This window comes from Cervus canadensis, chromosome 25 (genome assembly GCF_019320065.1).
Source record: "Cervus canadensis isolate Bull #8, Minnesota chromosome 25, ASM1932006v1, whole genome shotgun sequence".
Lineage (NCBI taxonomy): Eukaryota > Metazoa > Chordata > Mammalia > Artiodactyla > Cervidae > Cervus > Cervus canadensis.
In genome coordinates this window covers 2,232,892-2,253,289 of record NC_057410.1, presented here as the reverse complement: position 1 = coordinate 2,253,289, position 20,398 = coordinate 2,232,892, and the positions used below count along the sequence as shown (strand labels likewise).

The 20,398-nt window shown below is 53.1% G+C and overlaps 1 protein-coding gene across 5 annotated transcripts; it reads left to right on the top strand.

The window, feature by feature from the left end:
* Window positions 1-110: 110 nt before the first annotated feature.
* AVIL (advillin) lies at window positions 111-19,930 on the top strand. Of its 5 annotated transcripts, none has more exons than XM_043446497.1 (20): window positions 111-913; window positions 3,384-3,468; window positions 4,756-4,830; window positions 5,551-5,747; window positions 7,147-7,255; window positions 7,347-7,457; window positions 7,695-7,897; window positions 8,404-8,482; window positions 8,611-8,709; window positions 9,375-9,528; window positions 9,631-9,731; window positions 10,334-10,471; window positions 10,577-10,735; window positions 11,683-11,862; window positions 13,420-13,565; window positions 13,673-13,814; window positions 15,205-15,393; window positions 15,984-16,163; window positions 16,951-17,067; window positions 18,920-19,927. In XM_043446497.1, the coding sequence occupies exons 2-20, from the start codon at window positions 3,403-3,405 to the stop codon at window positions 19,031-19,033; spliced, it is 2,559 nt and encodes an 852-aa protein (XP_043302432.1). In that variant the 5' UTR covers window positions 111-913; window positions 3,384-3,402; the 3' UTR covers window positions 19,034-19,927. The 5 variants fall into 5 exon arrangements, with proteins under 5 accessions (XP_043302432.1, XP_043302434.1, XP_043302431.1 ...); XM_043446499.1 differs by having other exon boundaries at window positions 15,984-16,052; window positions 18,920-19,925; XM_043446496.1 differs by having other exon boundaries at window positions 10,334-10,735; window positions 18,920-19,930.
* Window positions 19,931-20,398: the final 468 nt, after the last annotated feature.

The window sequence follows — 20,398 nt, the reverse complement described above, 5'->3', positions numbered from 1 at the left end:
GGAACTTACCCCCCACCCCCTTCTTCCCTCAAAACGCCTCTGTCATGATGAGGCTGGAGTGCCCAGGCCGGGAGGCCAGCTGTGGACTCAGCACGCAGATTCTGCCCAAGGTCGCGGAAGTCGGGCTCCATCAGCTCTTCCCTGGCCCCTGGGTGGAGCCAGCCCCATTCCCTCCAGGTGCTCAATAAGCATATGCTTGGTGGCCTGTTGACATCTGGGAGGAACCAGAAGCCCCGGGGGGACTCGGGGACTTAGCGCCCCTGACTGGTTTTCCCAGAGTAGGAGCCCTGGAACTGGACAGTGCTTCCTGGCACATAGTAGGCTCTCCGGTTTTGATGGGACTGCCATGTGACCCCCCAAGGGACAAAACAGAATGACCTGATAACACACCGGAGGCCCTTCACCCAGACTTCACCTCCGAGAAATGCCCAGAAGCTTCTGGGGGAGGCGCTGGCCAGCCTGGACATCCCGGGGGCTCGGTAGGCGGCCCAGCCCTGCCTCCTGCCATCAGTGTAATGCTTTCATATCTACAGGATGGCAAGCATCATATCCTCCCTCCGTCTTTCCTGCATTATTGATGGACTGCACTTTTTAAAAAATCAATTAGATCAGGGCGTGGAACTGGAGTTAAAAAGAAGCCTTTAAAAGTCTGCTCCTGTTTTTGCTGTTTTGAATAGGAACAGATAAAGCTTTCCCTCTGGTTTGAATAAGTCAAGCCCAGGGCTAGGTTGGCTGTGATTGGCCAGGACTAGGAAAATGCGGTTAAGATGCAAACCCAAGCAAATATAACCCAGTGTCTACACAGCCATTACTAAGAGAAGGCAGCAGGGCCTGGAGCCTCCCACACTGGGTGGTTCCTCAACACTGCTTACCCGCTGCCAGAAAACTGGGAAGACTGGTGAGAGAAGGCAAGGTAAGTTCTCTTTGGTTTATGGGTGCATGTCAGTAGAGCAATTTTACTGGACTAGGAAGAAACAAAGAAGAGATTGAAATTTTCCTTGGCCTTGGATGAGGCTTTTAGAGGACTGAACCAGGAGCTTGTCAGTTTTTTGCAAACTTCCTGTTGAGAAGTTGAGGTAATTTTTTAAGAGATCCCTAAACATTAAGACACATTTTCAAAAGCTGGGAAACAGGGAGAATGCCCCAGCTCAAACAGATGGTGTAGAGCAAAGCATAAATGAAAACCAGCTTCCTCTACTTGGGGTCCATTCATAGGAGTGTTGATGGGAATTAAGGGCCTGATATTTTAACCTGAGATTTCAAAACTGCACCCCACCCAGTAGAAGTGTCAAAGGGTACTAAGCTAATAAATTAGGATTCCAGGAGGGACGGAGAGACGCTTTGGGAGACTTCGGTGTCACGGACGGAATCACGCTTTCTGGGTGTTCCCGTACGGCAAAGTTCCTTCTGTGAGCATGTCCTGTCCTGCATTTCAGGGCTCCTGGCCCAGTGAGTGTCTTGATTGCTAAGTCCCTGTTGGGAATTGGGACTGCTTTTGGCCTCTGGACTCACAGTCCTAATTAGCGCCAGCTGGTTTGACTTTGAGCAGGTTTACACTTAGCTCTCTCCCAGGAACGAATTGGTCTTTATCCCCTTCCCCTAGTTGGGTCATTGCATTTGCCTTTAGTTTCTGAAATCTAGGATCTGCAGAAAACCTGAGCAAATATTCCCCGGCAGTTCCGAGCAGCACTGGGTGGGGCGGTGCCAGTTATCAAATTAAAGCCTCAAACGCTGACTGCTCCGCATCACTGCTCTGCGTTAGGCCTGCTACAGCAGGAGACAAAGGGAGGCTCTTGTTTGTCTTTTTTTGTTCTGCCAAAAATGTCCACACTAGATAATGGCACGTACCCAAACCTAGGTTCATCTACCAAGGCTCAAGAAAAGAATGGCCAGACATGCCCCTCCTAACAAGCACAATATGCTTCCAAATAGCCAAACCCCAGGCTTTCCTGGTGGCTCAGATGGCAAACTGCCTGCAATGCAGAAGACCTGGGATCAATCGGGGAGATGCCCTAGGCCCTGGAGATGGGAATAGCTACCCACTCCAGTATTCTTGTCTGGAGAATTCCATGGATGAGGAGCCTGGTGGGCTACAGTCCATGGAGTCACAAAGAGTCAGACATGGCTGAGTGACTAACACTTCCACAGCAAAATCCCAGAGAGAACCTTTCAGGATGTTTGGGTTTTGATTTTTCTTTTTCATATGCATTAATAAATCAGTCAAGCCCATCTTTTACCTTTGCCTTGTGAGAGCATTCATCAGTTATGTGTATCACCAGATTGCAAGCCCCTTGAGAGCAAGAACCAGACAGGAATTTTCAATATGTAAAGGCTGTGTGGCCACGGACATGTGTAGGTGCTTGATAACCCTAGACAGGCCTCGAATAGAGATGGTACGCGATGCACGCTTGTCTTTACCTCTCCCTCTCCCCACCCTGCCTCTGGGAGGCCGCTGCCCCGCTGGCTGGGCCTGTGGCGGTGGGGGAGGACCTGTCCACAGGCCATGCCCACCTGTCCCTCCGGCTCCCTGAACTCACGGTACTCCAACCAGAGATCTAACCCACCACCCCCTGCATTGGAAACCCGGAGTCAAGTGGTGGACTGCCAAGGAAGTCCACACCCTGAATCCTATGTCCCAGCTCTGCCATTTTACTTTCCCTTTTCTTCTGTGAGGCACAGGGAATATATTAGTCATATGACAAAACAGGATGGGATAGTTTAAGGATGGTTTACTTTAAAAAGTCTGGTAAGTGAAGGCCAAAAGAGTGGACTGTGATGAGGACCTGCCAAGCAGAGTCTGGGAGAGCTGGAATAAAAATGAGAGAAGGAAACTCAGTTTGGAAATACTCTGATGTAAGCTTTTCAGACCCATGTGCCACTGGATTTAGGTGAGTTAGGAAGGGTTGCAGTACCCGTAGTAATTAGAGATTTTAAGACCAGGTACGGATTTCTTTCTAGTGATACTAAGCAAATCATTTAACCTCTCTGAACCTCAATTTTCCCACAATGTAAGACGAAGGAAATATATTCAACTTATGAGAATTAAATGAGAGAAATAAAGTCAGTCAGCAGAAGGCTTTAACACATTTGTCACCCCTTGGGTAAATAATCATGCCTGTTACCAGAGCTCTTAACAAGGGAAGTGGCGAGGGGGACACAGACCTTCCGGTGGGCGCCCCCCACCGCCCCGCCGGGTTGGCCAGGCTTACGACCTCAACTTGGACAAGTCATTTCGCAAGTCATGAGACGACAACGGTGCAGGGATGCGCCGTGAGGATGTGGCCGGATGGCTGACGAGAGATTGGGAAGTGACTTAGGAGGAGAGCGGGCGGGATGCCTGCTCTGAGAGGCGTCATCTCCCTGCCCGCTCTGTGATGTTTCAGTCCCGGGAAGCCAAGCGCCATGTCTCTGAGCAGCGCCTTCCGGGCTGTGGGCAACGACCCTGGGGTCATCACCTGGAGAATAGAGGTGAGCTGGGCCGGACAGGGCGCCTCCTGGGCTGCTGCAGGCCCCCACACTCAGTCTCCTGCTGGTGGCTCCGCAGCAGTGAGAGGCAGCGCTATCCTTGACCCCTCCCCGGGGCACAGGGCCGGCGGGTGAGGTGGAAGAAATGCTCTTCACTTTGGGGAGCAGGGCTCCAAGCAAAAACAAGCTGGCCCTTCATCCAGCCATCTGCACTTCCAGTAAATGCCCTGGAGAGATGGGTGGGGCCCGGGCCACCCAGAGAGCCCCAAGACTGCTGGCTGCTCTAGTCAGGACAATGGAACCTGTCTTCCACGGGGCACTCTGGCTCCTGCAAAGTAGGAGGAGGTGTGGGTACAGCACAGATCGGGGCCCTGCTCATCCCTTCTCCCCCGGCTTGAGCCCCTCTGGCTGACCTGGAGAGCCACAGGTCTGTAGCTGGGAACCGCCCTGGCCCCGAAAGCCTCACCTCCTCCTCTGCTCTGAGCCCAGTGAGGGATCACTGCGTCAAACCCAGAGGAGATGCCCACCTCACGACCGTCCACAGGAGGGGTCACAGCTGCCGAGCAAGCTGCTCAGAGCCAGGTCACTCCCACTGTTTTAAGGCTCCCCGTGCATTTAACAACTAATAGGAACAAAAAGTCACACAAATTGTGGGATATTTGACATTTTCACATTTGACACTCATATTTTACATAGAATACACTCACACAGGACCACAGGTTTACCTCCTTGGAGACAGTGATGAAAGTCTCCATCTGAGGTCACATGAATGGCTCTCCTGGGACGAGTCAGACATGCTATGACAGATGCGTCAGAGCTCCAATCCAGACAGGAGCCCTCAGCATGGAACCTGCACACAGCCAGCCCTCAGCCCCCAGAGCCTCACAGAATCCGGGCACTCCACCCCGTTCTCAGACCTGGGCCCGCGCTGGGTGGACGGAGTCGGTGCCAGAGACCCCAGTGCTTCGGCTCAAGAGATTTGAGGCTCTTCCTTGAGGGCTTATGCCCAGCTGAGGACTGAAGGGGCTCCCCAGGCTCCCCAGCAGTGAGATGGGACCGGCAGGCAGCGGGCGGAGGACAGACCCAGGGCCGTGCAGGCGGAGCTTGGTAGAAGCCGGAGGGCTGTGAGCGATCGTCCTGGGCCTGGCCGCCATGCCCCGTGGGGCCGTCTCCCTACCTTTCCACCCGCTCCCCAGCCCTGTGACCTGTGCCAAATAATAGCGTGGAGGGAGGAGGCTCGGAGGACGAGGGGGAAGGAATGTAGCCCATCCACACCCCTTGTCCTTCCAGAAAATGGAGCTGGCGCTGGTGCCTTTGTGTGCCCATGGCAACTTCTATGAAGGAGACTGCTATGTCATCCTCTCGGTGAGCATCGTCCCACCCTGTCCCCTGATTCTCACAAGCTCCTCCCCAGAGAGCCAGCTCTGGGGCTCCCCTGGGAGATCTGCCCACGGGGTTAATCAGGCCTCTGGTATCCGTCTTGATTCTTCCTAGCTGTTGCATGGAACAGGCTTCCAGTTTGACTATCAAAGGCTGTGCTCAGGCCAGGGTTTTAAATTTTGCATCAGAGGGTGGGGGTGTGGCCCTCAGTCCGGACCTCAGCATGTGGCCCGTAGCCAGGCTTCGGCCTCCTGGGCCCAGCCCCCGAGATTACAGTGCTCTGGAGGAAGGCCAGGTGGACAGAGGGCCGTCTCTGGCCTCCAAGTGCTCACCTAGCTGAGGGAGCAGTCTCCCACGCGGACGGTGCTGCCGGAGCCAGCCGGCAGACAGCAGCTCTGTACGCTGAGAGAGTGCCCGGGTGCACGCGAGCAACAGGAGAGCTCTTGCCTGCAGTCCAGCCGGCAAGATCCCCCGACCTCTGCTCATGTGGAGGACCATACGCCGTCAGCTGTCCCCACACGTAGGGAAGGACTCGGGCTGCTAGGGCTTGAGCCGCGGAACAGGGCTGCCCAGGGGCCACTGCAGGGGGAGGAGACCGCGGAGCAGGACAGGGGCCCGAGCCTGCCAAGAATGGGACCCGAGTCACCCCAGGCAGCTACCTTCCCAGACCAGAGGGGCGAGCCGGTCTCTTTGACTCCACCCCAGACGCGGAGAGTGGGCAGCCTCCTCTCCCAGGACATCCACTTCTGGATCGGGAAGGACTCCTCCCAGGACGAGCAGAGCTGTGCGGCCATCTACGCCACGCAGCTGGACGACTACCTGGGGGGCAGCCCCGTCCAGCACCGGGAGGTCCAGTACCACGAGTCGGACACCTTCCGCGGCTACTTCAAGCAGGGCATCATGTGAGTAGCGGGGCACCCAGCAGGGGCGTGGACGTGGTCCACCAAAGAGGAACCCCAAAGGCTGGAGAGTATGCGAAGAAAGTAATCAGAGAAATGCGAATCGAAACAAAGCTGTCCTTTGCACCTGTCGCAGCAGCCTAAGTTAGAGAGCCGGGCGGTGCTGAGTGTGGGCAAGGCTGCGGGGAGGTGGGCGCCCTGGTGCCCCCTGCTGGTGGGAGCGAGGACTGGCCCAGCGTCCCGGAGGGCAGTCTGCTCCTGCCGCTGGGGCAGGCCCCACCCCCTGGGGGGTGACCCGAAGGAATTCTCACGTTCCCAGGTCCCCAGGGGCACGGGAGCCAGGATGTCCGTAGTGGTATCAGTGGTGGTGAGAAGCTGCAGGCAGTGGGGCGTGCCTCCCCCAGGGAGACGGAACGGGGAGGAAACGCTCCGGGACACCACGGAGCACCATGCCATCACATCAGAGGCTCATCTGGCCTGTGGAAGCACTGGGCTTGAGGAACACAGGAGGAAACAGGCTTGCAATGTAGAACAGAATGCCAATTCCTGTCCGTCAAAAATGACATACGCACAAAAGAGCAGGCCACGTTTTACCAGAATGAAGATAGAAAGATAGATGTTGTACTGTTAGAACGGATGCCTATGGTGGGGAGGAAAAGGCGGGGAGGGGAGGGGATGCAGATAAAAGGGAGCACATAGACACTACAACAGGAGGGTCTTGTGGAGCCCAGTGATGACAGCCTTCCATGAACTGAGGAGTTTGGCCACCTCCAAACTTTGCACTTGAGATTGAAAATAAAAGAATTCCAAGGAGCTCGAGAGTTCCGGGGCTGGTCGAAGGCCAGCTTCTTGCAGGTGAGCAGCCCTCACTGAGGACCCACTGGGCGCAGAGCAGCCCGCTGAATCACCAGGGAACCCAGCAACAGAGGCCCTCTGCTCCTGGGGGCTTTCTGGGTGCCCTTCACACATGGGATGCCTGGAGGAGGCTGGGCTGGGGTGAGAACCGGAGGCAGGAGAGTGGTTTCCTGGAGTGAGTTGGTCTTCAGGCCACGGGGAGATGACTTGTGCCCCTCCCCCAGCACACATGATGGTCAGCCTCTAGAACAAAACGAAACGAGCTCTTCATGCCGTGGGGACTCATCACTCCTCTGCCTGGAGACCTAGTCCTCTGGTGGTTGGCTCCTACTCTTAATATCTCAACTCAAACGTCAGTCCTCCAGAGGAGACAGCCCCTGACGTTCTGCCCTCCACGAGGGCACCTCTGTGGCAGGGGTGACCGGCATCAGTGTGTGCCGTCATCACCCACGTGGGCAGAGGCTGCCTCTGTGTGACCCACCACTCTCCCCCCAATGCCTGGCACACGGCAGGTTCTCGGTAAATAACTCACCGGCTGTTCCCTCAGCTACAAGAAGGGCGGTGTGGCCTCTGGGATGAGGCACGTGGAGACCAACACCTACAACGTGAAGCGGCTGCTGCACGTAAAGGGGAAGAGAAGCATCCGGGCCGCCGAGGTCGGTCCTGCCCCCATCTGTCCCGGGCCTGAGGCCTCTCTGCCTGGCACCCAGGAATTCCTCCTGCCCGATGTCTACCTCTTCCCCGCAGGTGGAAATGAGCTGGGACAGTTTTAACCGAGGAGACGTCTTCCTGCTGGATCTTGGGAAGGTCATCGTCCAGTGGAACGGCCCGGAGAGCAGCAGCGGGGAGCGTCTGAAGGTGTGGCCCCTGCGCTCAGCCCCTGCGTTCCCCCAGCTACCCTCTCCTTCTTCCCTGGCCGGCTCTTTGCTGCCCTTCCAGCCAGACGCCTGCCTTTGAGCAGCGTCTGTTTCAGAGACAGGCCACGTGACTGAGGCTGCGACTCAGCCTGGGGTTCCTCAGCATCGGGGTAACCCCTGTGTGTGGGGTCCAGGCTGCTTCTCTTGGAGCTAAGGGCACCCCCGGCCTTCCTTACAGGCGATGCTTCTGGCAAAGGATATTCGGGACAGGGAGCGAGGGGGTCGTGCTGAGATAGGAGTGATCGAGGGAGACAAGGAAGCGGCCAGCCCGGAGCTGATGAAGGTCCTTCAGGACACCCTCGGCCGGCGCTCCATCATCCAACCTGCAGTCCCAGATGAGGTCATAGATCAGAAGCAGAAATCAAACATCACGCTGTATCAGTGAGTAGCTAAGGCTGGCTGCTGCTTGGAAGCTGGAGTCGGGGGAAGGCGGCCCCCAGAGAAACAAGCACTCCTGCTTGGCTCCATTTGGGGTGCAGGCACCTGGGTCTCTTTCAATCTTTCTTCAAATGCAGCTTCTACGAGGAGCTCGTGGTTCCCTGAGCAGCTACCGTCTGCTCTTGTTAGCGATGTTTCCTGGTCTCTGGGGGAGAATGTTCCTTGACTCAGGTCTATGCATCCCAGGGGTGTGGCCAGGATAATGTCAGGGGCAGGGTAGAGATAATATTCAGGAAAGAGATGTGGATAATACTCAGGAAAGAGATACACAGAAGTCTCCCCCAGACTACAGCATGCATCACATTCCAGTCTGCGCTCAAGCTATGCCTGTTGCAAGAAGTCAAACTCTACCCAGAAACTCCATCCTAAGACCAAGCCAAGAAATAGCAGACTGACCACATGATGCTTTGTAGAAGGGACGCTACAGGCTAACCTCTCCCCTTCTCCAGTGTCTCAGACTCATCTGGGCAGCTGGCGGTCACGGAGGTAGCGACGAGGCCTCTGGTCCAGGACTTACTGAACCCTGATGTGAGTAGCACTTGGGTGCGCTTGGCTTGGGGCAGCCGGACCTGGCTTCAGAGGCAGGCCCCACAGAGAGGCCTTCCTTATGGTCTCGGGCAGCGGTAACCACTTTTGTCCCTGGCCGTCTGCTTCAGGACTGCTACATCCTGGACCAAAGTGGAACCAAGATCTACGTGTGGAAAGGAAGAGGAGCCACAAAGGCTGAGAAACAGATGGCCATGTCTAGAGCCCTGGTAGGAGCTGTGGGCAGGCAGCATTGTCCAACAAGCCTGTCCACGACAGGCCAGAGGTGCTCGGAGGGCCGTGTTGGGCACTGGTGCGCCGGACATCGCAGTTAGAGCCGTGACTTCAAAGTCACACAGACAAACTGGGATTCAAATCCAGGTCTAGTGCTACCTCCTGGGCTTGTTGTGCTGGTTAAATAACATTTGTAAAGCACTCAAACACACGGGCATACACACCTCCCCAATAAAGGGTGGCTGTTACTATTGAAGGCGATATCACATGTCAACAGCCCTGTCCTCAAGGAACGTGTGACGTTTCCGTGCGTCCTCCTGCAGCCGCACCAAGCAGGATGCATCTACCAAGCGAAAAAAAAGCAAATGAAGGTGATGCAAAGTCAGTAGAGTACAGAGGTGCTGAAGGAACATACTATAGAGGATTTAAAAAAAAATCAGTAATAATCATGACCAATGAAGGAATGCCAAAATGTTCCTTTCAGTCCTTTCCTTGAGGCAGCTAGCTCGGTCCCTAGACAGAAATGAGTTGGAATTTGACTCTGACTCCCGGAAGGGAACAATCCTACCCACTGCCTTCAAAGGGGTGAATTACCAGTCAAGCCAAGAACCCAGTGCATTCCCTGACTGACGTGCCCTTTGGGGGTGGGGGGTACCCACAGGACTTCATCAGGATGAAGGGCTACCCCAGCAGCACCAACGTGGAGACCGTCAATGACGGGGCAGAGTCGGCCATGTTCAAGCAGCTGTTCCAGAAGTGGACAGTGAAGGAACAGACCGTGGGTCTGGGGAAGACGTTCAGCGTGGGTAAAGTCGGTAAGACGGCCCCCAGAGGGTGTTCTCATTGTGGGGAGTCTCTAGAAAGATGGGCACGGATGCTTTTCACTCACCTGGCTTCTCCCGACCCCCTCTCTGCAGCGAAGGTTTTCCAGGATAAGTTTGATGTAACTCTGCTGCATACCAAACCAGAGGTGGCAGCCCGGGAAAGAATGGTAGACGACGGCAATGGCAAAGTCGAGGTAATGAGCCCAGCGACCCGTGTGCCAGGGCAGGCGGGGCCCCGGCTCTCCTGGCTGCTTTCCTGCCGAGGAGCGCACGGGATCCTGAGTCTCCTCTGCTTCCCTCGTCACCTCCGGGGCCCCAGGACTCTTCCCTAAGAGGCGTCTGCGTCTGCAGCATTCTCCCATAATTCTTTTTTTTTTTTTAATATTAGTTAGAGGCTAATTACTTTACAATATTGGAGTGGTTTTTGCCATACATTGATATGAATCAGCCATGGATTTACACGTGTTCCCCATCCCACGATTCTTCAGGGAAGGGAAAGGTAGACACCCCAGTGTGCTGTCAACAGCTCACCTGGCAGACACATTCAAATCACCTCTGAGCTGTGATGGGGGTGCGTCTGACCAGGGATGACCTAGTTCTCCGGATTCAAATCATGCAAATGGGATAAGCCCTCAGCACTGGGAAGAAGCACCGGAGGATGAGGGGTACTGAATGGACCTTTGTGCCCCATCCCCCTGGATTCTCTGCTCAGCACGGCCCAGTTCCCTCCGGGTGGCTGTTTGTTCAAAGAGGACTCCCCCCACCTCTGGGGAACTGTGTCTCCTTCCACGCCCAGGTCTGGAGGATAGAAAACCTGGAGCTGGTCCCCGTGGAGCACCGGTGGTACGGCTTCTTTTACGGGGGAGACTGCTACCTGGTTCTCTACACGTACGAGATGCATGGGAAGCCTCATTACATCTTGTATATCTGGCAGGTAGGCCTGGAGCAGGCTCTTAACTTTGGATCCTGGTGCTTCCTCTGGCCACGGAGCTGGGACCGGGGGTGGCAGGGACCCACAGCGCCCGTCTCACCCCTGCAGGGCCGCCACGCCTCACAGGATGAGCTGGCAGCCTCGGCATATCAGGCGGCAGAGGTGGACCAGCAGTTTGAAGGGGCCCCCGTGCAGGTTCGGGTCACCATGGGGAAGGAGCCGCGCCACTTCATGGCCATCTTCAAAGGAAAGCTGGTCATCTTTGAGGTGAGACCCGTAGGTAAAAGTACACCAGAAGCAGAATGCTCAGAACCAGCAGGTCAGCAGGGAGCTACGGTGGAGGAGAGGAGGGGTGGAGAGCGGGGCTCGGGGTGGACACAGACGAGAAGGGGGTGAATCTCTCTAAGACCCTGAAGTGCATCCCGACTGCCTAGGGCTTCAAGTCCACAGCCCTGCCTAGTTCATGTTCAAGGTCTTGTACAATCTGACCCCTATGACCATGCGGGTGCGTCACCCCAGCTCCCTAACCTCCACGCTCCACTCCAGTCAGGGGGCCTCCTCTTCAGACCTCACGTGTGCTCCCTCATTCCCTGTCTGCCTCCCCCAGCCATTGTGCCTCTTCAGATTCAAGTTCCATGTCTTCCAGAAAGCCTTGGCTGAAGCACCACCAGGACTGTATTGCATCACATGCTTGATATACACAAGTCTGAGGTCAAGTCCTCGTCTTGTCATTGATTATAGCCAGTTTTCTGAGCCTCAGTTTCCCCACCTGCACTATGGGATAATAATACCTACTTCACAAGAGTTATTATGAGGATCAATAAAATGATATAGCTAAGGCACCAGAAAAGAGCCTGGCATATAACCCAGGTCTCAGAATGAAAGCTAACACTATTTCTTAAAAATATTTATTGATTTGGCTGTGGAGGGTCTTAGCTATGGCATGTGGGATCTAGTTCTCTGACCAGGGATTGGAGCTGGGCCCCCTGTACTGGGAGCAGAGTCTTAGCCGCTGGACCCCCAGGGAAGTCCCCTGAACGCTAACACTGTTGGTCCCGTAACTCCAGCTCACCTCGCCCTCTCCCAGTGAGCCGAGACACTGCTTGAGGGCAAAGGCGGCGTCAGATCCAGCCCTGCTCTCCACAGCGCTGGCCCCGTGCTTGGCACACACGGTGTACCTTAGATCCGGCCTCTGCTTTTCTCTTTCTCTCTAGGGTGGGACTTCGAGGAAGGGAAATACTGAGCCAGATCCTCCAGTAAGACTCTTCCAGATTCAAGGACATGACAAATCTAACACCAAGGCAGTGGAGGTCCCAGCCTTCACCTCCTCCCTAAACTCCAATGATGTCTTTCTGCTGCGGACCCAGGCAGAGCACTACCTGTGGTTCGGCAAGGTAGGACGGCCGGCCCAGCGGCCACACCCCGCCCCGGGCTCCCAGCCTGCGCCCACCCTCCGGTCAGCAAGGGTGACCTTAGAGTGGGCTGGAGCCGTCCTCAGAAAGAGGAGCCTTTTCCTAAAGATTCTTCAGAGGGACCAGCAGTGTTCCTCACAATGAGGCCTCCACTAACACACTCAATAATGGCACTGCTCACGCCCAGGAGACCCTCCATAAACAGCTGGAGGCAGGATGGAAAAGTCAGTCTTTCCACACCGGTTTGGTGGACTGTAATAGGACAGGCATTAACACTGAACAAAAGAACACTAAGAATATGATTTTTGTCAATTCAGGTTTCATCTGCATTGAAAAGCACTAGAGCTGTTTTACAAAAGAGAAATGAATAGGAAAAGATGCTCAATATTAATAGTCATTGAAAGTGAAAGTGAAGTTGCTCAGCCGTGTCCGGCTCTTTGTGACCCCATGGACTGCAGCCCACCAGGCTCCTCTGTCCATGGGATTTTCCAGGCAAGAGTACTGGAGTGAGGTGCCATTGCCTTCTCCATTAGGGAAATGCAAACCCCAATGAGATACCACCACACACCTCTGACTAATGACTAAAAAACCGATGATATCTAGTCCTGGTGAGGACAAAAAGCAATGGGAATTCTCACACTGCAGATGAGAGTGCAGATATGGCCTTTGAAAACAATTTGACAGTTTCTTATAAAACATATACCCAGCAACCCCATTCCTGGGTACATATGTACCCATGTGAAATAAAAAACTACCTTCACACAAAGACCTATACACAAATGTTTAATAGCACCTTTATTTGTAATTGCCAAAAGCTGGAAGCAAATCAACCGGAGGATGGATAAACAAGCAGTGTTTCCACACAACTGGAACGGAATGCTACTCAGCTATAGAACACCCACAACTGCACGGAAGCATCTCAGATGCATTATGCTAAGTGACAGAAGCTAGACTCAAAGGCCACACAGTGTAGGATTCCATTGACCAGGTTCTGGAAAAGGCAGAACTGTAATGATGGACAGATCAGTGGTTGCCAGAGGCTAAGGATTCAGCGGGGGTTTGACTACAAAGGGGTGGGTAGTCTGAGGGACGCTTTCGCAGTGGTGAGGCAGCTTCTCTGTTGTGGAGATGGTAGCACGATTCTCTGCATTTGTCAAGAGTCATAGAACTCTATGGCAGAGAGGGTGAATTTTCTTGTATGTAATTTTAAAAATAAGTTTAATTTTTTTCTTAAAAAAAAATCAAAACTAGGTGCTAAAATCCCAACTGAAGGTGAAACAAAGGTGACCTCTCACTGCCCACCGAGCATTTCAGAGTCTAGTCCTGTCCTTTGCTACCACACAGCTTTCCTCCTTTCCACCCACCCCCCGCCTCCGCCCTTCCCAGCACCGGAGCAAACCCATCTAGCTCCCTGTCCTCAGGTCTTCTGGCTTGGTAACTAGTCCTGGCTACACGGAGTTACTAGTCTAAGGCACTTTATTCCCACATCAGCGCGCCTGTGTGTGACTAACATCTGTGTTCTCCCCACCCCGTTCCCAGGGGTCTAGTGGGGATGAGCGGGCCATGGCCAAGGAGCTGGCCGGACTTCTCTGTGAGGGCGTGGAGAATACAGTGGCCGAGGGCCAGGAGCCGGCTGAGTTCTGGGACCTGCTGGGAGGGAAAACTCCCTACGCCAGTGACAAAAGGTACAAGACCACAGCATCCCCTCTGTCTGGCTCCCCCTGCCGCCCAGACTCGTGAACTGCAGGTGATTTCCAAGCAGCTCAGCGCCCCTGCACGGACTGTATTGCAGACTGCAGGAGATCCTAGAGGTCCAGTCTCGCCTCTTTGAATGCTCCAATAAGACCGGCCGGTTCACTGTCACTGAGATCACAGACTTCACCCAGGACGACCTGAGCCCCGGTGACGTGATGCTCCTGGATACCTGGGACCAGGTAAGACACAGCCGGAGAGCTTGGAACGAATGACAGACGTCCTCAAGCTTTAGGCTATGTTTTTCTATAGCATCTCTCTCCCAAACCCCAGTTAGTCCAGGGTAGCCCTGGACCATCCCCAAGTCAATCAAACGATTGTCAGTGGTGACCAAAGGGAGAGCCGGCTTTTTTGCCAGGGTTGGAGAGAATAGACTGATGTTTAAAACTCACCATCCTGGGAATTTTCCCACCATGCTCTGGGAAAATCACGCCATCCTATCACACACCCCATTCTCTCCGGACCCAGAGCAGCAGGCTCCACGCCTGGAGATATGGGCCTCTGGGGGAATAGAGGGATACGAGGGGGCATCTTCAAGGCCACCCCTGGCTCGGCAAACACCTCCTCCTTTCCAATCCCTGTGCTGGGTGTGGTCTCACCAAGGTGAAGGGCCCCACCCCACCCCCAGATCTGCAGGCTGGCGGAGGGTGGAGGAGATGGGCCATAGCATGGGCCACACTGTGATGGAGGCCACAGGAGCACAAATTAGGGGTACTCAACAAAGTTCAGGGGCTCAGAGAAGACTCTCTGGAGGAGACGGCTCCCAGACTCCAAGGAGAAACAGGTATTAATCAGGTAAAGAGGCCATTCCAGGCAAAGGAAAAGCAAGGCAGGAAATGGTCTAGTATATGGAACTACAAAGAGTATTATCAGAGCATAGGATAGAGCTAAAGGGTGCCCGCGAGGGGACGCTGGAGAAGTGGGTATAGACCTTACCAACCGAGTCAAGAAGTTTGAAACTGACCCTAGAAAGCTACTGAAATTTACGCAGGTGAGTGACACGGTCAGACTGCTCTAGATCGCTCAGTCTGGTGAGTGTAGGAGAGGAGGGAGGTGGTGTGAGAAAAAAAGGAGACTGTACATGGGGAGGCCTGTCAGCATCCCATGGTCCTAGTCCAAAAAGAGCTGCTGCTGGCCCACACAGAAGCCGTGGATGGAGACAGATTTGACAGAAGCATGGGGGGTAAACTAGCCTAAGTCCTGGTGATACAGAAGGCATTCAGGATGATTCCCAGGTCACTGCCTTGGGTGACTGAATGGACACCATTCCCCAAGAATAGAGACACAGAATCAAGCTTAGAAAAGAGCTGCGTGTGGGGGGTGTTATATTTGAGGTGCTTGGAGACAGCCAACAGGAGATGTTTTGCAAGAAGCTGGATTCAGGAAGCTGAAGTTCAGAGAGTTCAGGACTGGAGATGCAGATGTGGGAAATACACAAATCAAAACAAATCTGAGAAAAACTTTACTCTGCTGAGGCTGAGAACTGCTGACGGGGAAGGACGGGGCAGCGCGTATGACCAAGTACGTAGCCTTTGGCATGAGCGCAGTAACAAAGGGTCTCTACGACAACAGGTGTTCCTGTGGGTCGGGGCCGAGGCCAACGCCGCGGAGAAGCGGGGTGCTCTGACTGCCGCCCAGGAGTACCTGCACACTCACCCCGGCGGCCGGGACACCAGCACACCGATCCTGATCGTTAAGCAGGGGTTCGAGCCTCCCATCTTCACAGGCTGGTTCCTGGCCTGGGACCCTCACATGTGGAGCGTAAGAACAGAGAACCAGGGAGACGTTCTTACTGCCAGGGTGCTCGGCAGTGACAGCTCAGAAGGATAGCGGGCTACTCGACCCGGGGCTGTGCTCCCCACCCCCTCCTCCCCTCTCCCGTGTTCACCTTCCTTCTCTTTCGCACCCTGCAGAGCAGTAGGTCCAGTCAGCAGACTCACAGCTTGCCTCAGGAACAGGCATGTGAGAAGTGGTCGCGTTTGCGAAGTCTGTCCACACCCATCACATCCTGATAGCCAGGGGAACGTTGTTGCCTGTGTTACAAATGGGAAAGCTCAGAGAAGTTACCTGTCTACAGTCACAACCAGTAGGAAGAAGCCAGGTTTTCTGACTCCTAGTCAACTGCTCTTAGTATGGAACATTGAGGCGCCACCAGCAAAGGCTGCAGATCATGTTTAAGTACCTGCCAACCCTGCACAGACCTGGAAGGGGGGATTTCCCTTTCTACTTATCTCTGAAATGTCTTCTGTCCCCTGGCTTTTTTGCTTCTCTCAAGGGTTATAGACCAGACTTGAGACGTCCCTCCACTATAAGCAGCATCTCATCCTGTGTTTTCTATGTCTTCTTCCCAGGCAGGGAAATCATATGAGCAGGTAAAAGAGGAGCTGGGAGGCGCTGCTGCTGTCACAAGAGTCACTGCTGTGAGTTTCCCGGAGGAGCCGTTCACAGGCAACCAGAGCCAGAGAGAAACAGCAGATGCTATAGACACAGCGTGGCTGAAACCCCATCACGTCCTTCTCAGTGTCACTCCGGTGGTCTAACTTGATGTGAAGATTGTTTTAATCAGTAGAAAAAGCAGGCTTCAGAGCCGAGTTCCTTATTTTACTGCCTTCTAGAATTTAGAACAGGCTTGCTGTTAACCAAATCGAATTATTCAACCCTGTCACTCAGGAGAGATTAAATATGCTAGTAGTATTTTTCAGAAATAATAAGCTTCTAACCCAGGTGACAGTTAGTTTCTGACAGTGGCATCCACAGAAACTCAGGCCATCACCCCTGTTTTAACAGCCCCCCAAAAGTGGAGCTCCTGGCCGAGAATCCAACAGCCCTCTAACATCAGGACAGGGCCCAGCACCACTGTCCAAACCATCTGGCGTTTTGTTGTTTGTGCTCTACGAACTCAAGATTTCAAAGCTCATTGCGATGTAGCATCTTTAAAATGTATTTAAGAGAAGTATGACTTCAATTTGAAATCATCTGAAGGCCAGAAATGTAGAGCCCAAGTAAAAGGAGCAAGAGAAGGGATGTGATCACAGTATTTAAATGAGATTTATGCAAAACATTTACACCAATTGACTATATAGGATTTACCTTAGACTCACTGAATCAGCTTCCCAAGAACCCCCAAACTGGAATATTTTAGATTTCCAGATGACTCTGACATGCAGCCAGTGTTGGGGACAACTGTTCTAAAAGATGATTATAAAGCGTGAAGTGGTTAAAAAAAACAAAAAACAAAATTTAAATGTATAAACACAGAACTTCAACGGCACAGACCTGAGTGGTCTTTTCTCACGTCTGTATTCTTATCTTCCCTAGGATATGAGGGACACAACCCTTCCCCTGAATTCTGAGCCAAAGTATTACCCCCTAGAAGTTCTGCTGAAAAATCAGAGTCAGGAGTTGCCAGAGGACGTGAACCCTGCCAAAAAGGAGGTGAGTGACTGACATGGGTGGAGCCCTGCGTGAGCACCATCTCGGAGCATGGCCAACCCTGTGAACACTCCGCAGACACCTGCCCTACCCAGGAGCTCAAGCCGGAAACCCAGGGCTCCTTCCTGATTCTTTCTCCTCACCTCCCACATCAGCCCGTCGGCTGGCTGCCATCCACTGCTCTCCACCTCTCTGCTGCCCGTGTGGTCAAGCCGTCGTGGACCACTGGCATAGGCCCGCAGAGAGCTTCCACCTCTGTCCCTACAATCTGATCCCCATGTAACCACCAATGGGCTTTTACAGCAGATGATACTCTTCTGTTTAACACACCTCGAATGGCTTCCCGCTGCACCCGGAATCCAGAGTCCTCGCGACGGCCTCCAAGGCCTATACCACCTGGCCCCTGCCCGCCTCTGACTTTCTTACAGGCCACTGCTGTCTTCACTTACAGCCCTTTAGCCAGTTGCTGTTTTTCTGTTCCTCGAACATGAGCCTTTCTGCTGGCTACTGCTCCTGCCTGAAAAAAACATCTTTCTCCCAGATCATCAGAGAGCCAGGCCCGCCTCATTGTTTAGGTCACAGCTGCAGGGTCACCTCCCCAGGAAGGCCTTCCCCGACCACCCGACCCCGCCTCCCTCAATCCCTGCAGCCCCTTGGTACTTGGCCACTCACTGTCTCTCTGCCCCACTCCCCAATACCTTCAAAAGCAGGGACCTTGTCTGTACTGTTCACCATCACATTCTCAGCTTTTCAGCACCTAAACGGTGACTGGCGGATCCTAAGTGTTAGTCGCTCAGTCGTGCCTAACTCTTTGCAGCCCCGTGGACTGCAGCCCACCAGGCTCCTCTGTCCATGAGATTTTCCAGGCAAGGATACTGGAGTGGGTTGCCATGCCCTCCTCCAGGGGATCTTCCCAGCCCAGGGATCGAACCCGGTCTCCTGCACTGCAGGCAGATTCTTTACCCACTGAGCTACAAGGGAAGGCCCCTGGCAGATCATAGGCACAACTTGAGTTTCAGCTGATTTAATTAACAGTCATGTTGAATGAATGAATTTTCCCCTTGAAGGGTGTCTGGGCTTCCCTGATAGCTCAGTGGGTAAAGAATCTGCCTGCCCCCGGGTTCAGTTCCTGGGTAGGGAAGATCCACCGGAGAAGGGATAGGCTGCCCACTCCAGTATTCTGCCTGGAGAATTCCATGGACTGTATAGTCCATGGGGTGGCAAAAAGTTGGATACAACGGAGCAACTTTCACTTGAAGGGTCTCTAAATTTTCCAGTGTCTTATGTAACCAATTCTTAAGCATCAGGGTTACAACTTTCTTGAAAACAGAAACCATATCTTAGTAATTTTACTTGGACTAAAAATATTCATTAATCGTTAATAAATAAATGTTAGAATGTTATGCTCTCAACAAGATCCACCTGATCCTGCATTGGAAAACATCTGGATAAAAAATGGCAGATAAAAAAGAAAAAAATTAATAAAAAACGGCAGATGAGGGCGTAAGGCAAGGAAAACGGTCACTCAATTTAGTCCTCCATTCAGCCAAAGCCCGATGTTCAGCACTCATACATAATAAATAACCCATTTCTTGTCCTTCTGGCAAGAGCCTGGTGCCAGGGGGGACTGCAAGTGCAGTGAACGCAGTCAGCGCTCCCACAGGCCACGCTGGGACTCCACAGGCTGGAGAGCTCGCCAGTGAATAATTTAAGTCAAACACAGACTTTCTGCAAAACTCATTCTACTTCCCCTTTCAAGAAACTACTTGGGACTATCTCTTGGCCCCTCTGCCCCCGCCCCATTATCACTGGCAGGTGCCAGGTCTTCTAATAGAAACTTTGTTTTCTCTCTTAGAATTACCTCTCGGAACGGGACTTTGTTTCCGTGTTTGGCATCACCAGAGGGCAGTTTGCTGCTCTGCCTGGCTGGAAACAGCTCCAGATGAAGAAAGAAAAGGGGCTTTTCTGAGGCAAGAAGGCATCTGCCTATTGCAAGATCCCAGAAGAGAGCAGACAGTGCCATATATCAGCAAAGAATTTCCCTAATTTCTGCCTAATGTCCAGCTACTTAATGGAGAGAGCAGAGCCTGCCAATCACAGCATGTAGTCCATTTTTCTCATCCCTGCATCTCTTAGTTGTCATATACCTAAAATGTTAGCTGCTCACTTTGAAATGTTTATGGTCTTCTGGCTGCAGCCTTAGCAGAAAATGCTAAAACTGCATGAAAATCTGGAGAAGTCAAAAGTAAGAGAACAGAAAAATCGTTTAAAGTGCTTAATTCTGGGGCAAGGGCCGTTTGTTTTACATTTTAAGGTGGGTATTTTCTATTTAACCCAGAAATCATCAAAGTTATTCACATATATACAAAATAAAAAATGCTCAAATCTCTATGTGCCAGAAGTTTTTAAATTTTCAAATAAAGGTACCTATAAGGACACATGGGCGTTCTCTCAGACTCCTGGGTCTGCCCGTTGTGGTGACTACTGTGCTCTGTGGGAGGCGTCTCAGGACCGGGGCCGTCAGGATGCACTTCTGGGCTTCCCTACACGGTGGCTCAGTGGTAGAGTCCACCTGCTGATGCAGGAGACATGAGTTCGATCCCTGCTCTGGGAAGATTCCACGTGCCACGGAGCAACGAAGCCCATGAGCCCCAGCTACTGAGTCTGCGCTCTAGAGCGCAGAAGCCCCGACTACTGAAGCCTGCAAACTCCAGAGTCCGTGCTCCGCAACAAGAGAAGCCACTGCAGTGAGAAGCCCGGGCACCGCAGCTGGAGCAAAGTCCCACAGAGCAACAGAGACCCAGCACAGCAAACAAAACTATCAACATCCTTTTAAAAAAGAGGCACTGCTGAGGGAGCTCTCTGGAGAGCCGGGATCCCTGTTTCTGGCACAAGAATCCCAGAATCTGCCACACAGCTGTCCAGGAAACCTCAGGCCCCACCCAGCTACACTCTACTATCCAGAAGAGAGACACGGCCATGTGTTATTAATTTCAGGAATGAGGCCAGAACCAGTGTGTATACCACCGCAGAGAGCCTTCAAAGCATGCTACAGACATCAACAAATGAACCACATTTTCCAGACAACTCTAAGTTTGAGTCAACAACTGCAGAAGATTCCATGTGGCAGAAGTAATGTAACTGGGGAAGTTCCAGGATAGAAGTGCAGTCCACAGCATCTCAAAGCAAAACTGAACTAGAGAGGTCTATGTCACAGGAGTAGGAGGGGAAGAGTCAGACAGCTTCGGAACGCTGTAATAAATGCATGGAAGGGAGAAGCAGCACAGTTCTCCCGGACACTGTCTGCCACTTCCATGAGGCCCACCTGTTGTTT

What these genes read in the sequence shown, in the direction of transcription:
- AVIL (XM_043446496.1), top strand. Translation starts at nt 3,403, where the DNA reads ATGTCTCTGAGCAGCGCCTTCCGGGCTGTGGGCAACGACCCTGGGGTC. An exon ending in GAAGCATCCGGGCCGCCGAG is followed by an intron (nt 7,256 to 7,346) that starts GTCGGTCCTGCC and finishes TCTTCCCCGCAG; the next exon opens with GTGGAAATGAGCTGGGACAG. An exon ending in CCCTACGCCAGTGACAAAAG is followed by an intron (nt 13,566 to 13,672) that starts GTACAAGACCAC and finishes ACTGTATTGCAG; the next exon opens with ACTGCAGGAGATCCTAGAGG.